Source organism: Lampetra planeri, unplaced genomic scaffold (genome assembly GCF_965212315.1).
Source record: "Lampetra planeri unplaced genomic scaffold, kcLamPlan1.2.h2 scaffold_2196, whole genome shotgun sequence".
NCBI classification, from domain to species: domain Eukaryota; kingdom Metazoa; phylum Chordata; class Hyperoartia; order Petromyzontiformes; family Petromyzontidae; genus Lampetra; species Lampetra planeri.
In genome coordinates, this window is record NW_027614964.1 from 1 (window position 1) to 15,974 (window position 15,974).

Here is a 15,974-nt window from a genome sequence, read left to right on the forward strand (position 1 = left end):
ATTTATTGATTGTAACAAGGTAAAACTGGTGAGAAAACACAGATACAGCATTAATTCTAGATTTGAAGCTTTCGTGACTGCAAGGAATCATCTTCTTAGGTTTTTTCGGTAAAGTCACGTAGAAAGTAAAATAAAATAAAAACAAAAATCACGACGTTTCGGAGGCAACACAAGTCTCCGTCATCAGGTGGGACCGTCACAGCCAGATTAGCTGTATCAAGTGAGGCAATGATTCAAGATGTAATCCCTTAAAAGCGAGTTGAGGGGGGAGGGAGAGGGAGGGGGGAGCTCATCAGACTATGGTAGCCAATGAAAGGAACGTATCGGGAGGGAGGGGGGGCGAGGCCAAAAGGGTGGGCGATGGACGTGGAAGCGCTTGTGCGCAAGCGGCCAATTACTGCACACGCCAACACAATGGAGCGATTGTGCGCAAGCGGCCAGCCACTGCACCCGCCAACACAATTGGGCAGAGAGGAGGAGGGGAGGTCTAATACACAGGATAGACAAAAGAACGAAAATGATGATGGGTACAAACTTAGGGGGAGCTCATCAGACTATGGTAGCCAATGAATGGAACGTATCGGGAGGGAGGGGGGGGGGCGGGGGGGGGGGGGGGCGAGGCCAAAAGGATGGGCGACAGACGTGGAAGCGCTTGTGCGCAAGCGGCCAATTACTGCACACGCCAACACAATGGAGAGAGAGGGGGAGGGGGGGTCTGATACACATGATAGACAAAAGAACGAAAATGCCCATGTTTATACCAATGCTGGCTGAACAATGAAGAGAGTACTGTTAAAATAACTGGGGATGTTAACACTCGGTAAAGTACAGTAAAATAGTGCCTGTCAGATAAGATGGTCCAAAAAATTTGTGATTAAGTTTTTTTGCGTGGTTGATAACATCTTTCCAATGATTACTAAGGAAAGATGTTATCAACCACGCAAAAAAACTTAATCACAAATTTTTTGGACCATCTTATCTGACAGGCACTATTTTACTGTACTTTACCGAGTGTTAACATCCCCAGTTATTTTAACAGTACTCTCTTCATTGTTCAGCCAGCATTGGTATAAACATGGGCATTTTCGTTCTTTTGTCTATCATGTGTATCAGACCCCCCCTCCCCCTCTCTCTCCATTGTGTTGGCGTGTGCAGTAATTGGCCGCTTGCGCACAAGCGCTTCCACGTCCGTCGCCCACCCTTTTGGCCTCGCCCCCCCCCCGCCCCCCCTCCCTCCCGATACGTTCCATTCATTGGCTACCATAGTCTGATGAGCTCCCCCTAAGTTTGTACCCATCATCATTTTCGTTCTTTTGTCTATCATGTGTATTAGACCTCCCCTCCTCCTCTCTGCCCATTGTGTTGGCGGGTGCAGTGGCTGGCCGCTTGCGCACAATCGCTCCATTGTGTTGGCGTGTGCAGTAATTGGCCGCTTGCGCACAAGCGCTTCCACGTCCATCGCCCACCCTTTTGGCCTCGCCCCCCCTCCCTCCCGATACGTTCCTTTCATTGGCTACCATAGTCTGATGAGCTCCCCCCCTCCCTCTCCCTCCCCCCTCAACTCGCTTTTAAGGGATTACATCTTGAATCATTGCCTCACTTGATACAGCTAATCTGGCTGTGACGGTCCCACCTGATGACGGAGACTTGTGTTGCCTCCGAAACGTCGTGATTTTTGTTTTTATTTTATTTTACTTTCTACGTGACTTTACCGAAAAAACCTAAGAAGACAGATACAGCATCTGTTATAATCCGGAAACACCAAAACAATGAACACCACAGCATCAGAACATTGTCTTAGATAACAATAGATCCTGGACGGACCAGGCCCCTACATGACCACTGAACATCTAGACAAGAGTACAAGCCGGTGTGTTGCATACAGGCACATCGTGTATTCATTCCACTGCACCCCAAATGTACAGCATTACACATACCACTAAACTGTGGATGAGATACTTCGTCATCTTTACTCTCAGGACCGCAACATAGGCACAAGTCTGACTCGACCTACTAAATCACAAGTAACATCCACAATAAGGAAAGTCGCAGGCTTCGTTACTAACTAGGCCTCGTATTTACTACAACAACTTAACGGCACCATAAAGGCATTTACATCACTATAACGGTCATTCCAACATTACAACAGAATTGCCAATATTATAGAAATATAAACAAACTTACAGACAATGCTTCTTAAGCTCCCACAATGGACAAGTGCGGCTGTGGTCTCACTAAGATGTGACGCGTGCCGCCATCTTGAATTATCAGTAAGATGGCAGATGCCCGCGTGGTTCACTGAAAATCTAACATCGTCACCTCCTGGTCACGTGACCAAAATTAGCATAAAAAAACAGGAACTTCCTGTGAACGTACGCTCCACATCTGCCGTGAGGCAAGACAGTACATATGTTGAACTTCTTTCATGATGTATGTAGCCAACAGTGCTATTTAAGTATGGTGAACTTCTTTCACACCATACATAGCCAACCTTGCTATGTACGTATGTTCAACTTCTTTCGCACCGTATGTGTAGCGACATCGTGGATGGGTAATGCCGGCCCTAGCGAGGCACGACGTGCGATGCATCGCCATCGCGGACACCCCATAGGTGGGTGTAGTACCGGCTCTAGAGGGGGCTCGGTGAGCGCTGGGATAGCGCTCAGTAGCACCACGCGTGGCGTGCAGTGCTGACCCCTACGGGAGGGAGTATGAAAGTGTCAGCCATGGGGTGAGGTTACCCCGGGCCGTGGCACTCTGGGTGACCCCGGAAGGCACGTGACCAGTAAGATCTACACTAGGGCCCCAGGTGGGGGCTAGGGGGTGGTCACGTGTCAAGGTGAGATCCGAGAAACGACAAGAGGTTTCTCGAAAGTGGTCGTGGCCAAGGGCGGGGCCAGCCACGATCCGGGAGCATGTAAACGGGGTCCCCACAGGGACCGGGGTTCAGCGTTGCTGCCGTCATCTGAAGATCTACAATCTACGTCCAAGAAGAAGTCACCAATATGTGGACGAGGACCCCAGCTCGGGTCCTGTCCATTGTAGCTACTCCCAGTAACTAGCGTAGTTAGCCTGGTGGTCCACCACCATAGGTTATCTGGTACAGGGGCAGTAACCCATTTGTGTTATGTGTTGGTGTTAATAAATAATGTGTTGCCTCCAAGAAGTACGTCTGCGACTCAGTTGAATCCACTACAACTGGTGCCGCCAAACGTGCTGTGTATGTTCAACTTATTTCGCACTGCACGTAGCCAACCGTGCTATGTATTTTGAACTTCTTTCGCACCGTACGTAGACAACCTTACTAATTGGAGGTGCATGGGGAAGCACAACAAACTAAAAACAAAAAGCAGTTGTAAAGAAATGAGTGTTCAATACAGATTATTTAAAAGTGCGTAGCTTCAGTGGCTTCCTAATATTGGAAGAGGCATTCCAGACGGCCGCAGAAGCGCATCTGAAAGCACGCGGTAATGCAGTGACCGTCTTTGTTCGATGGCCAACCAAAAGCCGCTGCTGCGAGGATGACCGGAGTTTGCGTGATGGTTTATGTTCCTGGACGACATCAGTGAGGCATTGTGTTTAATTTGCAACAAGCACGTTGCATGTAATGAGTGCGACCTCATTATAATGCATGTCCTCATTTCATCCCCCACCTCATCCCCCTCCCTCTCTCGTCACAGCCCCGACACCTGCGCCCTTCCGTAGGCCACACGGCGGTGGGGGGGGGGGGGTGCAGTTGCACCGGCCTGTGCACTCGCCAGCTACGCCGCTGCCTTCGCCGCTGGGGCTCCACGCCAGGATGACCTCGGCGCTCCAATTTCACTTGGGAGGTTGCCGTGAGCATAGCCATCAGGGCGGGGGGGGGGGGGGGGCACGGGACAGAGGGGCCCAGGGTCACACGACGTTCGCCGCTACCGTTTTGTTCAGAAACATCTCGCGCAAGGAGGTGTCACAGAACTACTCCTGAGATCCCTTAGCGTGACCTCTTTGTAACAACACGATGCTGGCACATGTACACGTGCGGTCGCCCTGTACGGGAAATGTTCGTCGCAACGGCAGTCAGATATATTTTGATTCTGTGAGTGAAAAGCCAAATTAATGCGATCCATTTTTTTCTCCCGTGGACTCATGGCGACCAGGCTGAGACCATCCACTCGCCATGCTTGCGAACCCGGTCACATCAAGGGCAGTGGCTGAAACCCAGATTCGAACCCAAGCTTTCTCTGACCTCTGCGCCACTTCCTGAATTAAAAACAAACCCGACAAAAATACGTGCGAACATTTGCGTAGGGAGGTAAAACCTCATCAGTGGGGGGCGGGTCTATGGCCCGGGGCGGGGGGGGCCCGGGAGGGAGGGGGAGAGAGAGGGGCTCTGTTGCCTTGCAGAGGCGGCCATCGTCCCCTCGATTTGGCCCGGTTATGGCCTGCAAAAAAATAATTAAAATCGGACAGCGTTCGGTGTACAACGTCCGTGTTAAATCCCTAACTTTGACGCGTAATTGAACGCATCTGGCCTGCACCACCTCGAGGCGAAGTTTAAGATTCAAGAATCCACGTGGCGCGCAAAAAACAGAGAGGCGCGCTAGCCCCCCCGGAGGGGTGAGCGTTCATCGTGCGGCATTCGCGTGGTCAACTAGGGAGATCCGTGCACAGTGCCTCATGACCCCTGCGGGACGACAGAATCTCCCATCCGCCTCGTCGTGTCCTCGTTGCCCTTGGGTCGATGTCCAGGACCGATTTTTTTTCTCAATCTATCGCCTATCTTCAGCGCGTCGCATGAAGAGCACCGCTCTGCCACCGTTTCCCTCTCCTATCTTCCCTTCCATCTATCCTCCATTATCATCAGCCGTGACGCTCTTCGATGCTGTCCCTTCGAATGGCACCTTCCTTCACCCGCTCGTAAACCAAACGTTGTACTTGTACGTACAGGCGGCACGCAACACACACAGACAAAAATCCCGCGGATAGCCTTTACCAGACTGTGTGGGACAAGTGCGGTTAGTGAGGACCGATGAGGTCTGGTCAGCACCACGCCCGGCCGATTGTCTCCCCAGTGCTGATGTTTGCACACCGCACCTCGAGGGCCAGTCCCAGCAGCGGTTTAAACTTTCGCCACTGTTATTGGTCGTGAACGGCTTTGTAGCATGGTGGGCTAAACAACTACACGACCGCTCCCCAGAAAAACTAAGATCTTTACTACACACCGCACCTGGTGTTGTACTCATATGAGGCTGAGTCGACCTCGGGGAGGCCCAGGACTGGTGCAGATAATCATCACTGGCATTGATGGCCGTGAGCGGGAATCGAACTCGGGTGACCAGGTTTATAGCGCAGCTCGCCAACTACACGACCGCTTCCCACAAAAGCACGCAGACAAAGATCTACCCAAGTATAGCCTTAACAGCCTTAACAGACTTTTGGGGCAGGTGCTTTCAGCAAGTAGCACCTATGGAGGCTGGCACGGCACACGAAGGAGGTTGGTGGCCAGCAACCACCACGCCTGGCCACCTTTGTCTCCCGAGTGGCGATGTTTACACACCGCACACACCGCACCACACGCAGGCTACAAGTATCCACTGAGTTGAACTCACCAGGCTGCGACGTTTGCCCAAGGAAGAAACCATTTTGCCCTTTTCCATCATCGTAATAACAATCGCATGATTGTCCAAACAACTAATTCATAAATATATATTTGTGTGTGTGTGGCGAACGGGAAGTTTGTGCTGTATATAAAGTGGCGTTAATATCAGAAGTGGTGACGGCACATTAATATTGGAAAAGGTTACGTTACATCAAGTCATTAAATATGTGAAAATGAGCTGACATTTCTGTTTGCTCGATGATGTATTGGGCTCTGCCCTGGCATTATTAAATATGTATGAATCCTCCAGAATTATTCCACGATATAAACAGTAAAAGAGACGGAATATATATTTGCGTGTGTATATTTTTAAATACATTTGTACTTTTTTTCTTTCTATATATACACAGAGAGAGAGCCGTAGTCGAAATCAAATAACATCAAATTAAGTGAGCAATTTGGCGTAGCGAGCCGGCCGGGCCTCCACACCCCCTGGGGGCCGATTGGCGAAGGTGCCCCGAGCAGCTAACGGATTGGCACGGCGAGGGTCGCGATTGGGGATCGGCCGGGGGTGTTAGGATGGGGGGACTGGGTCTGGGTGTGGCCCTGCTTGGCCCACAGGTTGGCCATCGATGGCCAATATCTGGCGCGTACGTTGAGTGCTGTGCTAAGAAGAAGGAGCAGCGTAGACGGGGTAGGCGGGGGCGGGGGTTAGCTATGCTAACGTTGTGGTTGTTTGCTCACAGTGGTGGGGGGGGAGCGGGGGGGTTTATGGTTCGGGTGTGGGTACGGACACAGGCACGACCGCCAGATGAAGGGAGAGAAAAACACGCGGCGGAGTCGAACTGTGGCGGAGTCGAACTCCGCCGGATCTTTAATCGGAAATGTTGCGTGGGTCTCCACATCTGAACATCACGGCGTTTTCTGCACACGAATACCAGCACATCGACACCCGCACACCGACACCAGCACATCGACACCCGCACACCGACACCCGCACACCGACACCCGCACACCGACACCCGCACACCGACACCCGCACACCGACACCCGCACACCGACACCCGCACACCGACACCCGCACACCGACACCCGCACACCGACACCCGCACACCGACACCCACACTCCGACACCCACACACCGACACCCACACACCGACACCCACACACCGACACCCACACTCCGACACCCGCACACCGACACCCGCACACCGACACCCGCACACCGACACCCGCACTCCGACACCCGCACTCCGACACCCGCACACCGACACCCGCACACCGACACCCGCACACCGACACCCGCACACCGACACCCGCACACCGACACCCGCACACCCGCACACCGACACCCGCACACCGACACCCGCACACCGACACCCGCACACCGACACCCACACTCCGACACCCACACACCGACACCCGCACACCGACACCCGCACACCGACACCCACACTCCGACACCCGCACTCCGACACCCGCACACCGACACCCGCACACCCGCACACTGACACCCGCACACCGACACCCGCACACCGACACCCGCACTCCGACACCAGCACACCGACACCCACACACCCGCACACCGACACCCGCACACCGACACCCGCACTCCGACACCCGCACACCGACACCCGCACACCCGCACACTGACACCCGCACACCAACACCCGCACTCCGACACCCGCACTCCGACACCAGCACACCGACACCCACACACCCGCACACCGACACAACAACCGCCATTCGCCACTAAGTGGCGGTGACGTCACCACGACGCTTGTGCCAGGCCATGTGCACCCTGAGGCCACGTGAAGTGTCGAACGCCCGTTGGCAGGAGGTCACGGGGCAGACCCAGGTGCCACGGGTCGACTGACCGAGATGACCGAGATGACTGGCTGATGCACCACCTGTGCCCCCTACTGTGCCAACTTGCTGTGCTTTAGCCACCCGGCGCTCCGCTCGTTGTTGTGAGCGTCGCTCCTCCGCCCTCCGTTGTTGTTGGAGGGCGACTGCCTCCAACTGCCCAGTAGCGTCCTTCACGAGCCTCCTCCACTGAGGCCGATCTTGACACCGCTGGTACCAGTCATCGGCAAGTCCACTCAGCTCCACGTCCTCCTGTACCACATCACTCCATCTCTTCTCTAGCCCGTGCCGCGCCCGTTTAGCCCCCTCGATCCGGCCGAACAAAAGCTGTTTAGGCATGCGGTGGCTGGGCATGCGGGCTACATGACCCAGCCAACGCAGCCTTGCCTGCCGGAGGAGCTCACTGATGGGACTTTGCCCAGATCTTTCAAGGACTTGTGAGCTCCTCACACAATCCAGCCTGGTTAAACCCAGGATGGATCGTAGGCAGGCCAGCCTAAATGTTTCCAACCGGCGAAGATGCTCCACTAGGGGGGTCCACGTTTCGCAAGCGTAGAGAAGGGAGGGAATGACCGTGGCCGAGAAGACCTGAAGCTTCGTGCGGAGCGACAGACCAGGTAGCTTCCACACAGCGTTACGCAACCGATGAAAAGATATTGCCGCTCGACTGATTCGGAGTGAGACCTCTGCTGATAAACTGGAGCCGGTCATAAGCACACTGCCCAGGTATGGGAAACTCTCCACTCTCTCCACAACTGCCCCATCACCGATTGAGAGTTGTGGGGGTGGAGTGCCCGATGGTACAAAATACCCAGGCAGGTGCTTAGTTTTGGTGGGGCTGATGGTAAGGCCCCACCTCTTAGTGGCACGCTCCAGTCTCAGCAGCAGCGTCTCCAACTCCTCTTCTGAATGAGCAGCTATTACCAAATCATCGGCATACATAACGTGGTTGACCAATAGGGAGCCATCCCTTGATCGCACCCAGGCGTCGATCAGCCTCCCATTATATCTGTACCAAATGGTAATTCCCCCGGTACAGCTATTGAAGGCTTCACGAACTACGCAGTCGAAATAGATGTTAAATAATGTGGGAGCCAGAGGACATTCCTGTCGTACCCCAAGGTGTACAGCGAATGGCTCTGACTCCCGGCCATGTAGTTTTACCCGGGCCCGCTCACCATCATGAAGGTCCTTAATGATCGTGAGGAGCGGGTCAGGGACTCTGAAACCACGAAGAACAACCCAGAGCCCAGGCCTACTGATGGTATCACACTCACACTCGCATACCGACACCCGCACACCCTCACACCCTCACACCGACACCCTCATACCGACACCCGCACACCGACACCCGCACAGCGACACCCACACACCCGCACACCGACACCCTCACACCGACACCCGCACACCGACACCCGCACAGCGACACCCACACACCCGCACACCGTCACCCGCACACCCTCACACCCGCACACCGACACCCGCACACCTGCATACCCGCACACCGACACCCACACACCGACACATCTGCACACCTGCACACCGCCACCCACACACCCGCACACCGACACCCGCACACCGACACCCACACACCGACACCCACACACCGACACCCACACACCCACACACGCGTACACCGACACCCACACACCCACACACCCGCACACCCGCACACCGACACCCACACACCCGCACACCCACACGCCATCACCCGCACACCGACACCAACTCACCGACACTTGCACATCGAGACCCTCACACCGACACCCCTACACCGACACCCGCACACCCGCACATCGACACCAGCACAGCGACACCAGCACAGCGACACCCGCACACCGACACCCACACACACGCACACTGACACCCACACACCGAAACACCGACACACCCACACACCCATACACCCGCACACCCACACATCCGCAAACCCGAAAACACCGACACCCACACACCCATACACCCGCACACCCGCTCACTGACACCCACACACACGCACACCTGTACACCGACACACCCACCACCCCAACACCTGCACACCGACACCCACACACCCACACACCCGCACACCGACACCCACACTCCCGCACACCCACACACCCACACACCCCCACACACCTGCACACCGACACCCACACACCCATACACCCGCACACCGACACCCACATTCACACACCCATACACCCACACACCCGCACACCCGCATACCCGCACACCGACACCCACACACCCACACACCCGCACACCCGCACACCGACACCCACACACCCACACACCCACACACCGACACCCACACATACGCACACCGACACCCGTATACCGACACCCACACACCTGCCCACCCGCACACCGACACCCACACACCCGCACACCAACACCCACACACCCGCACAGTGACACCCACACACCGATACCCACCGAGGCTGCATCCTTGCCCATGGGGGAAAAGAAGGGCCCCCCCACCCCACCCTCAGCCCCCCCGAGGACTCCGGGACTGAGTTGCAGCCGGCCGATGTTGTCGATGATTGCTGGCACCACATCGCTCTCGGCGCAAGGAGCAACGACCCGCAAACTCTCCCGGTGCGTGTTGTGGGTGGGGGGTTTTCCATTTCGCATGCCACTTTAGAAAAAAATCACGTACCGTTTTGTCACAGAAATTGGACGCAGGCAGGAGGCATGTCGATATTATTTTTTTGTCAAAACTTTAAAGGAAAATATAATTGAATTTTAATTGGTAAAGTTTCTTGCCAAGGCAAATGTGTACTCTCTGACGAGTCCAGACTCTGAGAGGGGCAGTTAAGGGTGTGCAAAGTTAAAGGTAAAGATCCCCCGTGTAAACATTCAGCCAGCTGGAGCAAGTGCCGTTGTCTCCCCAGTCAGCGATGATGTTTACGCACCGCAACAGCTTCTCGTCTTTAAGGCTGAGTCAACCTGGGGGAAGGGCCAGGTCTGGTAAGGATATTCATCACCGGTGCTTGTGGCCGTGAGTGGGAACGGGTCTCGTGTCGGCAGGTTCGTGGCGCGGTGCGCTCACTGCCGCACCGCCGCTCCCAACACGCGCGCCCATCCGGGCTCACGGCGAGCGTTGCCTCCTGCGAGCAGGAGGATGAGAAGGACGCGATGCATCCCACGTGGATAATCTCCGCTCGCGAGCGCAGCCGAGAAGCGTCTCTTACGACAGAAGTCGCGGCGACACGGGGCATCGCGGTGGGGGGGGGGGGGCGGTGCATGGTTCCCACCCCCCACCCACGGGGCCGCCCCACCGAGCGTGCCGCATGGCGTTTGATTGGTGCTCCCCTCCCGTCTCGCCCGGCGATCGCGGAATTCCGACGGCGCCATGCGGTCCGGACGAGCGCCGCTGGAGCGTGCGAGAGCCCCCAACCCCCCCCCCCGCTCAGCAGGAGAGACTCTCCGTCTCCAGGTGAGACATCTGGAGCTTCCCCTCTCCGTCTGCAACACGGCGTGACTCCTGGGAGAGACCATTGTAGCTTCCCGCCGCAGACATCGTTCGACCTCAGTCAAGCCACGATGTTTCTCGTCTTGGGGGTGCCGCCGCCGCCGCCACCCGAGGAGCGGCACCTCGGCCTCCTCTTCCGCACTTTGCTGGACGTCTACGTGAGGGAATGCGAGCTACCCGACGCCGTACCCCACCCGCGTGGGATCGGCTAACCGAGGGGACCCGGGGAGGACGCTCGCTCACCGGGGCCGGTGCGGTTGGCGCGCGAGGTGAACACGGCACCCGAGAAGCCGGCCTGCACCGGGCGGAAGTTGTCGCGCAAGTAGTCCACCACCTTGCTGAAGCCCAAGCGCTCCGTCGTGAAGATCCCGCAGAAGCGCGACAGCTGCCACGGCGGAGACGTGGGGGGCGGGGTTCCAGGAAGAGGTGGGGGGTCAGAGGGGAGACGGGGCCAGAAGGAAGAGACGGGGTCATAGGTAAAATGGGACACACACAAGTATCACCGAAACAGACTTTTGGGGCCAGTGCGGTTAGCGAGTCGCACCTATGAAGGCCGGCACGGCACATGAGGGGGTGGGTAGCCAGCAACATGCCCAGCCACCTTTGTCTCCCCAGTGGCGATGTTTATACATTGCACCAGGTACTCATTTGAGGCTGAGTCGACCTAGGGGAGGCCCAGGACCGGTTCAGATAATCGTCACTAGTGCTGGCCGTGAGAGGGAATCGAACTCGAGTCGCCGAGTTGCACTACCGACACAAACAGACACACAAAGACCCGCACAGACACACGCACGCGCGTGCGTGTGTGTGTGGAGAGACGACAAGGCGTGCACGCACCTGGCTTCGGGAGATGGGCACAGGCATGCGCAGCACAGTCCACAGGAGTCCTTCGCGGCACGGCGGCGCCGTCAGCGAGCCCGCGTAGCGAAAGTAGTCCCCCGTGTCCTCGGGCAGCAGAGCCCGTGGCACCAGCGTCGACATGGCGCTCGACTTCTCTGTGCACGGGACACGAGGACACCACAGGGACACGGGGTCACGGTCACCTCACCTGCACCACGGCGGTGCAGTACAGCAAGCACTGCCTGGGTTCGATTCCTGACTCAAGGCGACTGTCTTTCTGTGTGTGGAGTTTGTTTGTTCTCTCCCCCCTGGGTTTTCCGGTTTCCCTCCCCATAGCAAAAACAAACCGAAAAAGAACAACGATGTAACCGTTTTTTGGGCGAAAAAAACACTTTCGCAATGGCAATAAATGACACTGCAGATCACTCAATTGGGATCACACAGCAGTCGCGACCTCTTCTTACTGCCATGAACTTGGCAGGACCCTCCCGGAAAAAATCTTGAGGCTCAACGAGGCTTTCCCCAGGTGAACGAGTGGAATGACGATCACATGAACAGCGATCACATGAACAGTAACCAGTACGGTCCTGCACACATAATACTAATACGCGCCATTCGCCACTAAGTAACGGTGACGTCACCACGGCGCCTGTACCAGGCTCGGTGCACTTTCAGGCTGTCACGTCAAGTGTTGAAGGCTCGCCAACAGGAGGTCACGGTACAGAGCCAGGTGCCATCGGTTGACTGACTGAGATGACTGGCAGATGCCCCAGCTATACCTCCTCCTGTGCCAACACGTGCACTGCCTTGCACGCACACGAGCATGCCTCCCACCCTTGCGCTCCCCTGCCCCCACTTGCCCCCCCGCACCCGCTCCTCACCCCTCTCCATCAGCCCCCCCGCACACATGCACGAACAGCCCCATGTACAACTCTACATAATTAAATGCAACGAAACATCTCAGAGCCTAGAGACCCCCCACTAACGGCAGCTTGCCCTGTGCGGCACAAACTGCGAATAGGGTATTTGGCTAGCTAGTCGGGGGCTGATGATTGCTGCCCCGCGCGCGATCCAAAATAAGGCGACGGTTTCAAGATCCGAAAGTGACCCCTGCATGCGGCCCGACGCGGAAGATCTCACAGTGCTAAGCAGCGTTCGAGCGCGGTTCGACTGTTGCGTGGAGACTGACTGCCTGGGGGATACCAGGTGTTGTAGGCTTGGTGAATACCAGGTGTTGTAGGCTTGGTGAATACCAGGTGTTGTAGGGTTGGTGAATACCAGGTGTCGTAGGCTTGGTGAATACCAGGTGTTGTAGGCTTGGTGAATACCAGGTGTTGTAGGGTTGGTGAATACCAGGTGTCGTGGGGTTGGTGAATACCAGGTGTTGTAGGCGTGGTGAATACCAGGTGTTGTAGGCTTGGTGAATACCAGGTGTTGTAGGCTTGGTGAATACCAGGTGTCGTAGGCTTGGTGAATACCAGGTGTCGTAGGGTTGGTGAATACCAGGTGTCGTAGGGTTGGTGAATACCAGGTGTTGTAGGCTTGGTGAATACCAGGTGTCGTGGGGTTGGTGAATACCAGGTGTCGTAGGGTTGGTGAATACCAGGTGTTGTAGGCTTGGTGAATACCAGGTGTCGTAGGGTTGGTGAATACCAAGTGTCGTGGGGTTGGTGAATACCAGGTGTCGTAGGGTTGGTGAATACCAGGTGTTGTAGGCTTGGTGAATACCAGGTGTCGTGGGGTTGGTGAATACCAGGTGTCGTAGGGTTGGTGAATACCAGGTGTTGTAGGCTTGGTGAATACCAGGTGTCGTAGGGTTGGTGAATACCAGGTGTTGTAGGCGTGGTGAATACCAGGTGTCGTAGGGTTGGTGAATACCAGGTGTCGTGGGGTTGGTGAATACCAGGTGTCGTAGGGTTGGTGAATACCAGGTGTCGTAGGGTTGGTGAATACCAGGTGTTGTAGGCGTGGTGAATACCAGGTGTTGTAGGCTTGGTGAATACCAGGTGTCGTAGGCTTGGTGAATACCAGGTGTCGTAGGGTTGGTGAATACCAGGTGTCGTAGGCTTGTAGTGGTCAACGTGGCAGAACTGTATTGAATCCAACTGTGCAGAGGCGTGAGCAGTCAGCCCCCCACGTATGCGTGGTGGGTTTGCTCTGGGGTCGTGTGGCTCCCTCATTGAAGGAAATGGGTCAAAATATCCCAATGTAGCAGCACCCTCCTTGTGAAGGAGTTCTGAGACTCTACAGAAGGAGGCTTGCCTGGGTTTAATACAAGGCAAAGGTGCAGCTCTGCAAGTGCTTGTTGGCACAAGAGATGTGCGGCATCATTATTACGACACACACTCAGCCCCACGGCGCTAATATCCTCTTCTTTTTTCCAGGGGAGGGTCTCAAGACTGCTATTCGGGATGGTCCTGCCATAAATGTTCACAGTAGGAGGGGGCGATGATCGCTGCTGCTGTGCGGTCTAGCTTAGGGGCATCCCCAGTGGCAGCTGTGCCACACTCATGCTCGCACACCAATGGGGGGGGGGGGGTGCACCTCCCCACCTCCCACGAGAAGACAAAGGCGGTGGTGGTCACCCCGATGTCTACCGAGAGAGAGAGCTCGAGACCAATTTTTCCCACACTCAATAACGCGGAGAGCAGGGGGGGGGGGGTGTTGCGAAAGTGGCTGCATATGCCACCTTTAACTCGCCATAAATTTCACACTCCCTCGCACTCCCCCGTGCACGTACTCGCACGCACGCACACGGGCACGCACACGGGCACGCACGCGTGCCTCGCTTTGTACGACTGCAGTCTTACCCAGTTGACACTTATTCTTTCAATTCCTCGTTTGTATATGTATAAACATCTCGCTACGTTCCAAATCCAAATTACGGTAAAGGGGGAAAAAAACGACACGTGGTGAGCCTTTACTCTTTTATACATTTGCAATCATCGTCACCATCATCATCCCGGCTCCTTGTTGCCTCGTCGCCACACCTACATCCCGTTCCCCTCGGCAGCACCACGGTCTTCTCTCGGCGCAGTTTGAAAGTGAAATTAAGAGAGGAGCGAGAGACGCCGTGGCTGTGGTGGCCACAATCTCTCATCCTGTCTCCCTCCCTTTCTTGGCCCATTAAACTGATCAGGCTAACGGCCCAACTCAATGCTCGATCGAACCCCGCTCTTGTTAACTACATTTTTTAAAACCATTGACGATCGATGTAAATTTTTTTTAAATTGGGATGGTCCAGGTGGGTGGAGGGGGGTTGTTCGGTGGGGGGGGGGCGTTGCGCTAGAGGTGCGTGACCACGGGGCGCAAAAGCCATTGCCGATCGAATGCCATCCGACGCGGACGCTGCTCGTCTTCCTTCCCCGAGCGAGGCCGTCTTTGTGTCTTCTCCCCCACCCCCCTCCAACTGGCGCCGTAACGCTCTTCCCTCGCCCTGCCGGAGATGTGCGGCGTGCCATCGATCGAGCCGCGAGGAATTTTCCACCGTTCCCCAAAAACTCAAGATTCTATTCCGGCGGAGCCACCGCGGCAGAGCGAGGAGTGTGGCTTACCCGGTTTTGACTCTGCTCCGAGAGTTCTACAAACAGCCATTTGGCACGGTGGAGAGATGTGATCTCCCTCGCCTAGCACGCACGAGGGCGTGGGTTCGATCCCGGAGCCTGGTGATGCCTGTTGTGTTACTGGAGTTCGTGCCATCTCTCTCTCCCCTCTCCACATTTAGAAAAATGCATTTGGACTATTTGGCCGCCACTTATAAATTACCACGTGTGATTATGACGTAAGCCACTGCAATGAGCTATCATCACGCGGGGCCAGGTCGCCTCTGAAAAAGAACCGATCGCTCAGTGGGCTTTACTCGGCAACCCACTGTCGAGTGAAGCCTTCTGTCCCACACAACCACACAGGCTCGTCTTGTTTTGGCCATACTTCACCACACTGGCCACTGCGGGTTGGCGCAGGTGGTGGCGATGGCCAAGACTGCTTTGGATTGGAAGTCGCTCTTGCTCGCACTCGAGGGGGAATGTGGAGGGAGCGGACGAGGGAGGGGACGCTGCATGCACGACAAGCGCCTTGCGTCAGCACTTCTGAAAATTACCGTCGATATGAGCGCGTGCGTGTGCGCGTGTGTGCGCCCGACCTATCTGCCTCACTTAAATAAATAGAGTCACTTTTAATTAGGATCACCAATATCCCGAGCTCAGCCCCTGGTTAAATGCACTCTGCCGC

General features: G+C 55.7%; 1 protein-coding gene across 1 annotated transcript; it reads right to left on the bottom strand.

Annotated features, from left to right (window-relative positions):
- Window positions 1-6,437: 6,437 nt before the first annotated feature.
- Window positions 6,438-11,894, bottom strand: LOC144740472 (receptor-type tyrosine-protein phosphatase gamma-like). Its single transcript, XM_078623322.1, has 3 exons — window positions 11,742-11,894; window positions 11,148-11,289; window positions 6,438-6,505 (listed from the first exon to the last, which is right to left on the bottom strand). Exons 1-3 carry the CDS (start codon window positions 11,883-11,885, stop codon window positions 6,456-6,458), a joined length of 336 nt encoding a protein of 111 aa, XP_078479448.1. The 5' UTR covers window positions 11,886-11,894; the 3' UTR covers window positions 6,438-6,455.
- Window positions 11,895-15,974: the final 4,080 nt, after the last annotated feature.

Bases quoted from the DNA above. Each gene is read 5' to 3' on its own strand.
- LOC144740472 (XM_078623322.1), bottom strand. From the start codon at position 11,885: ATGTCGACGCTGGTGCCACGGGCTCTGCTGCCCGAGGACACGGGGGAC. The intron at 11,290-11,741 runs GTGCGTGCACGC...CCGCCGTGGCAG, and splicing joins TGCCCATCTCCCGAAGCCAG to CTGTCGCGCTTCTGCGGGAT. The intron at 6,506-11,147 runs GTGAGCGAGCGT...ATTCGTGTGCAG, and splicing joins CGCCAACCGCACCGGCCCCG to AAAACGCCGTGATGTTCAGA.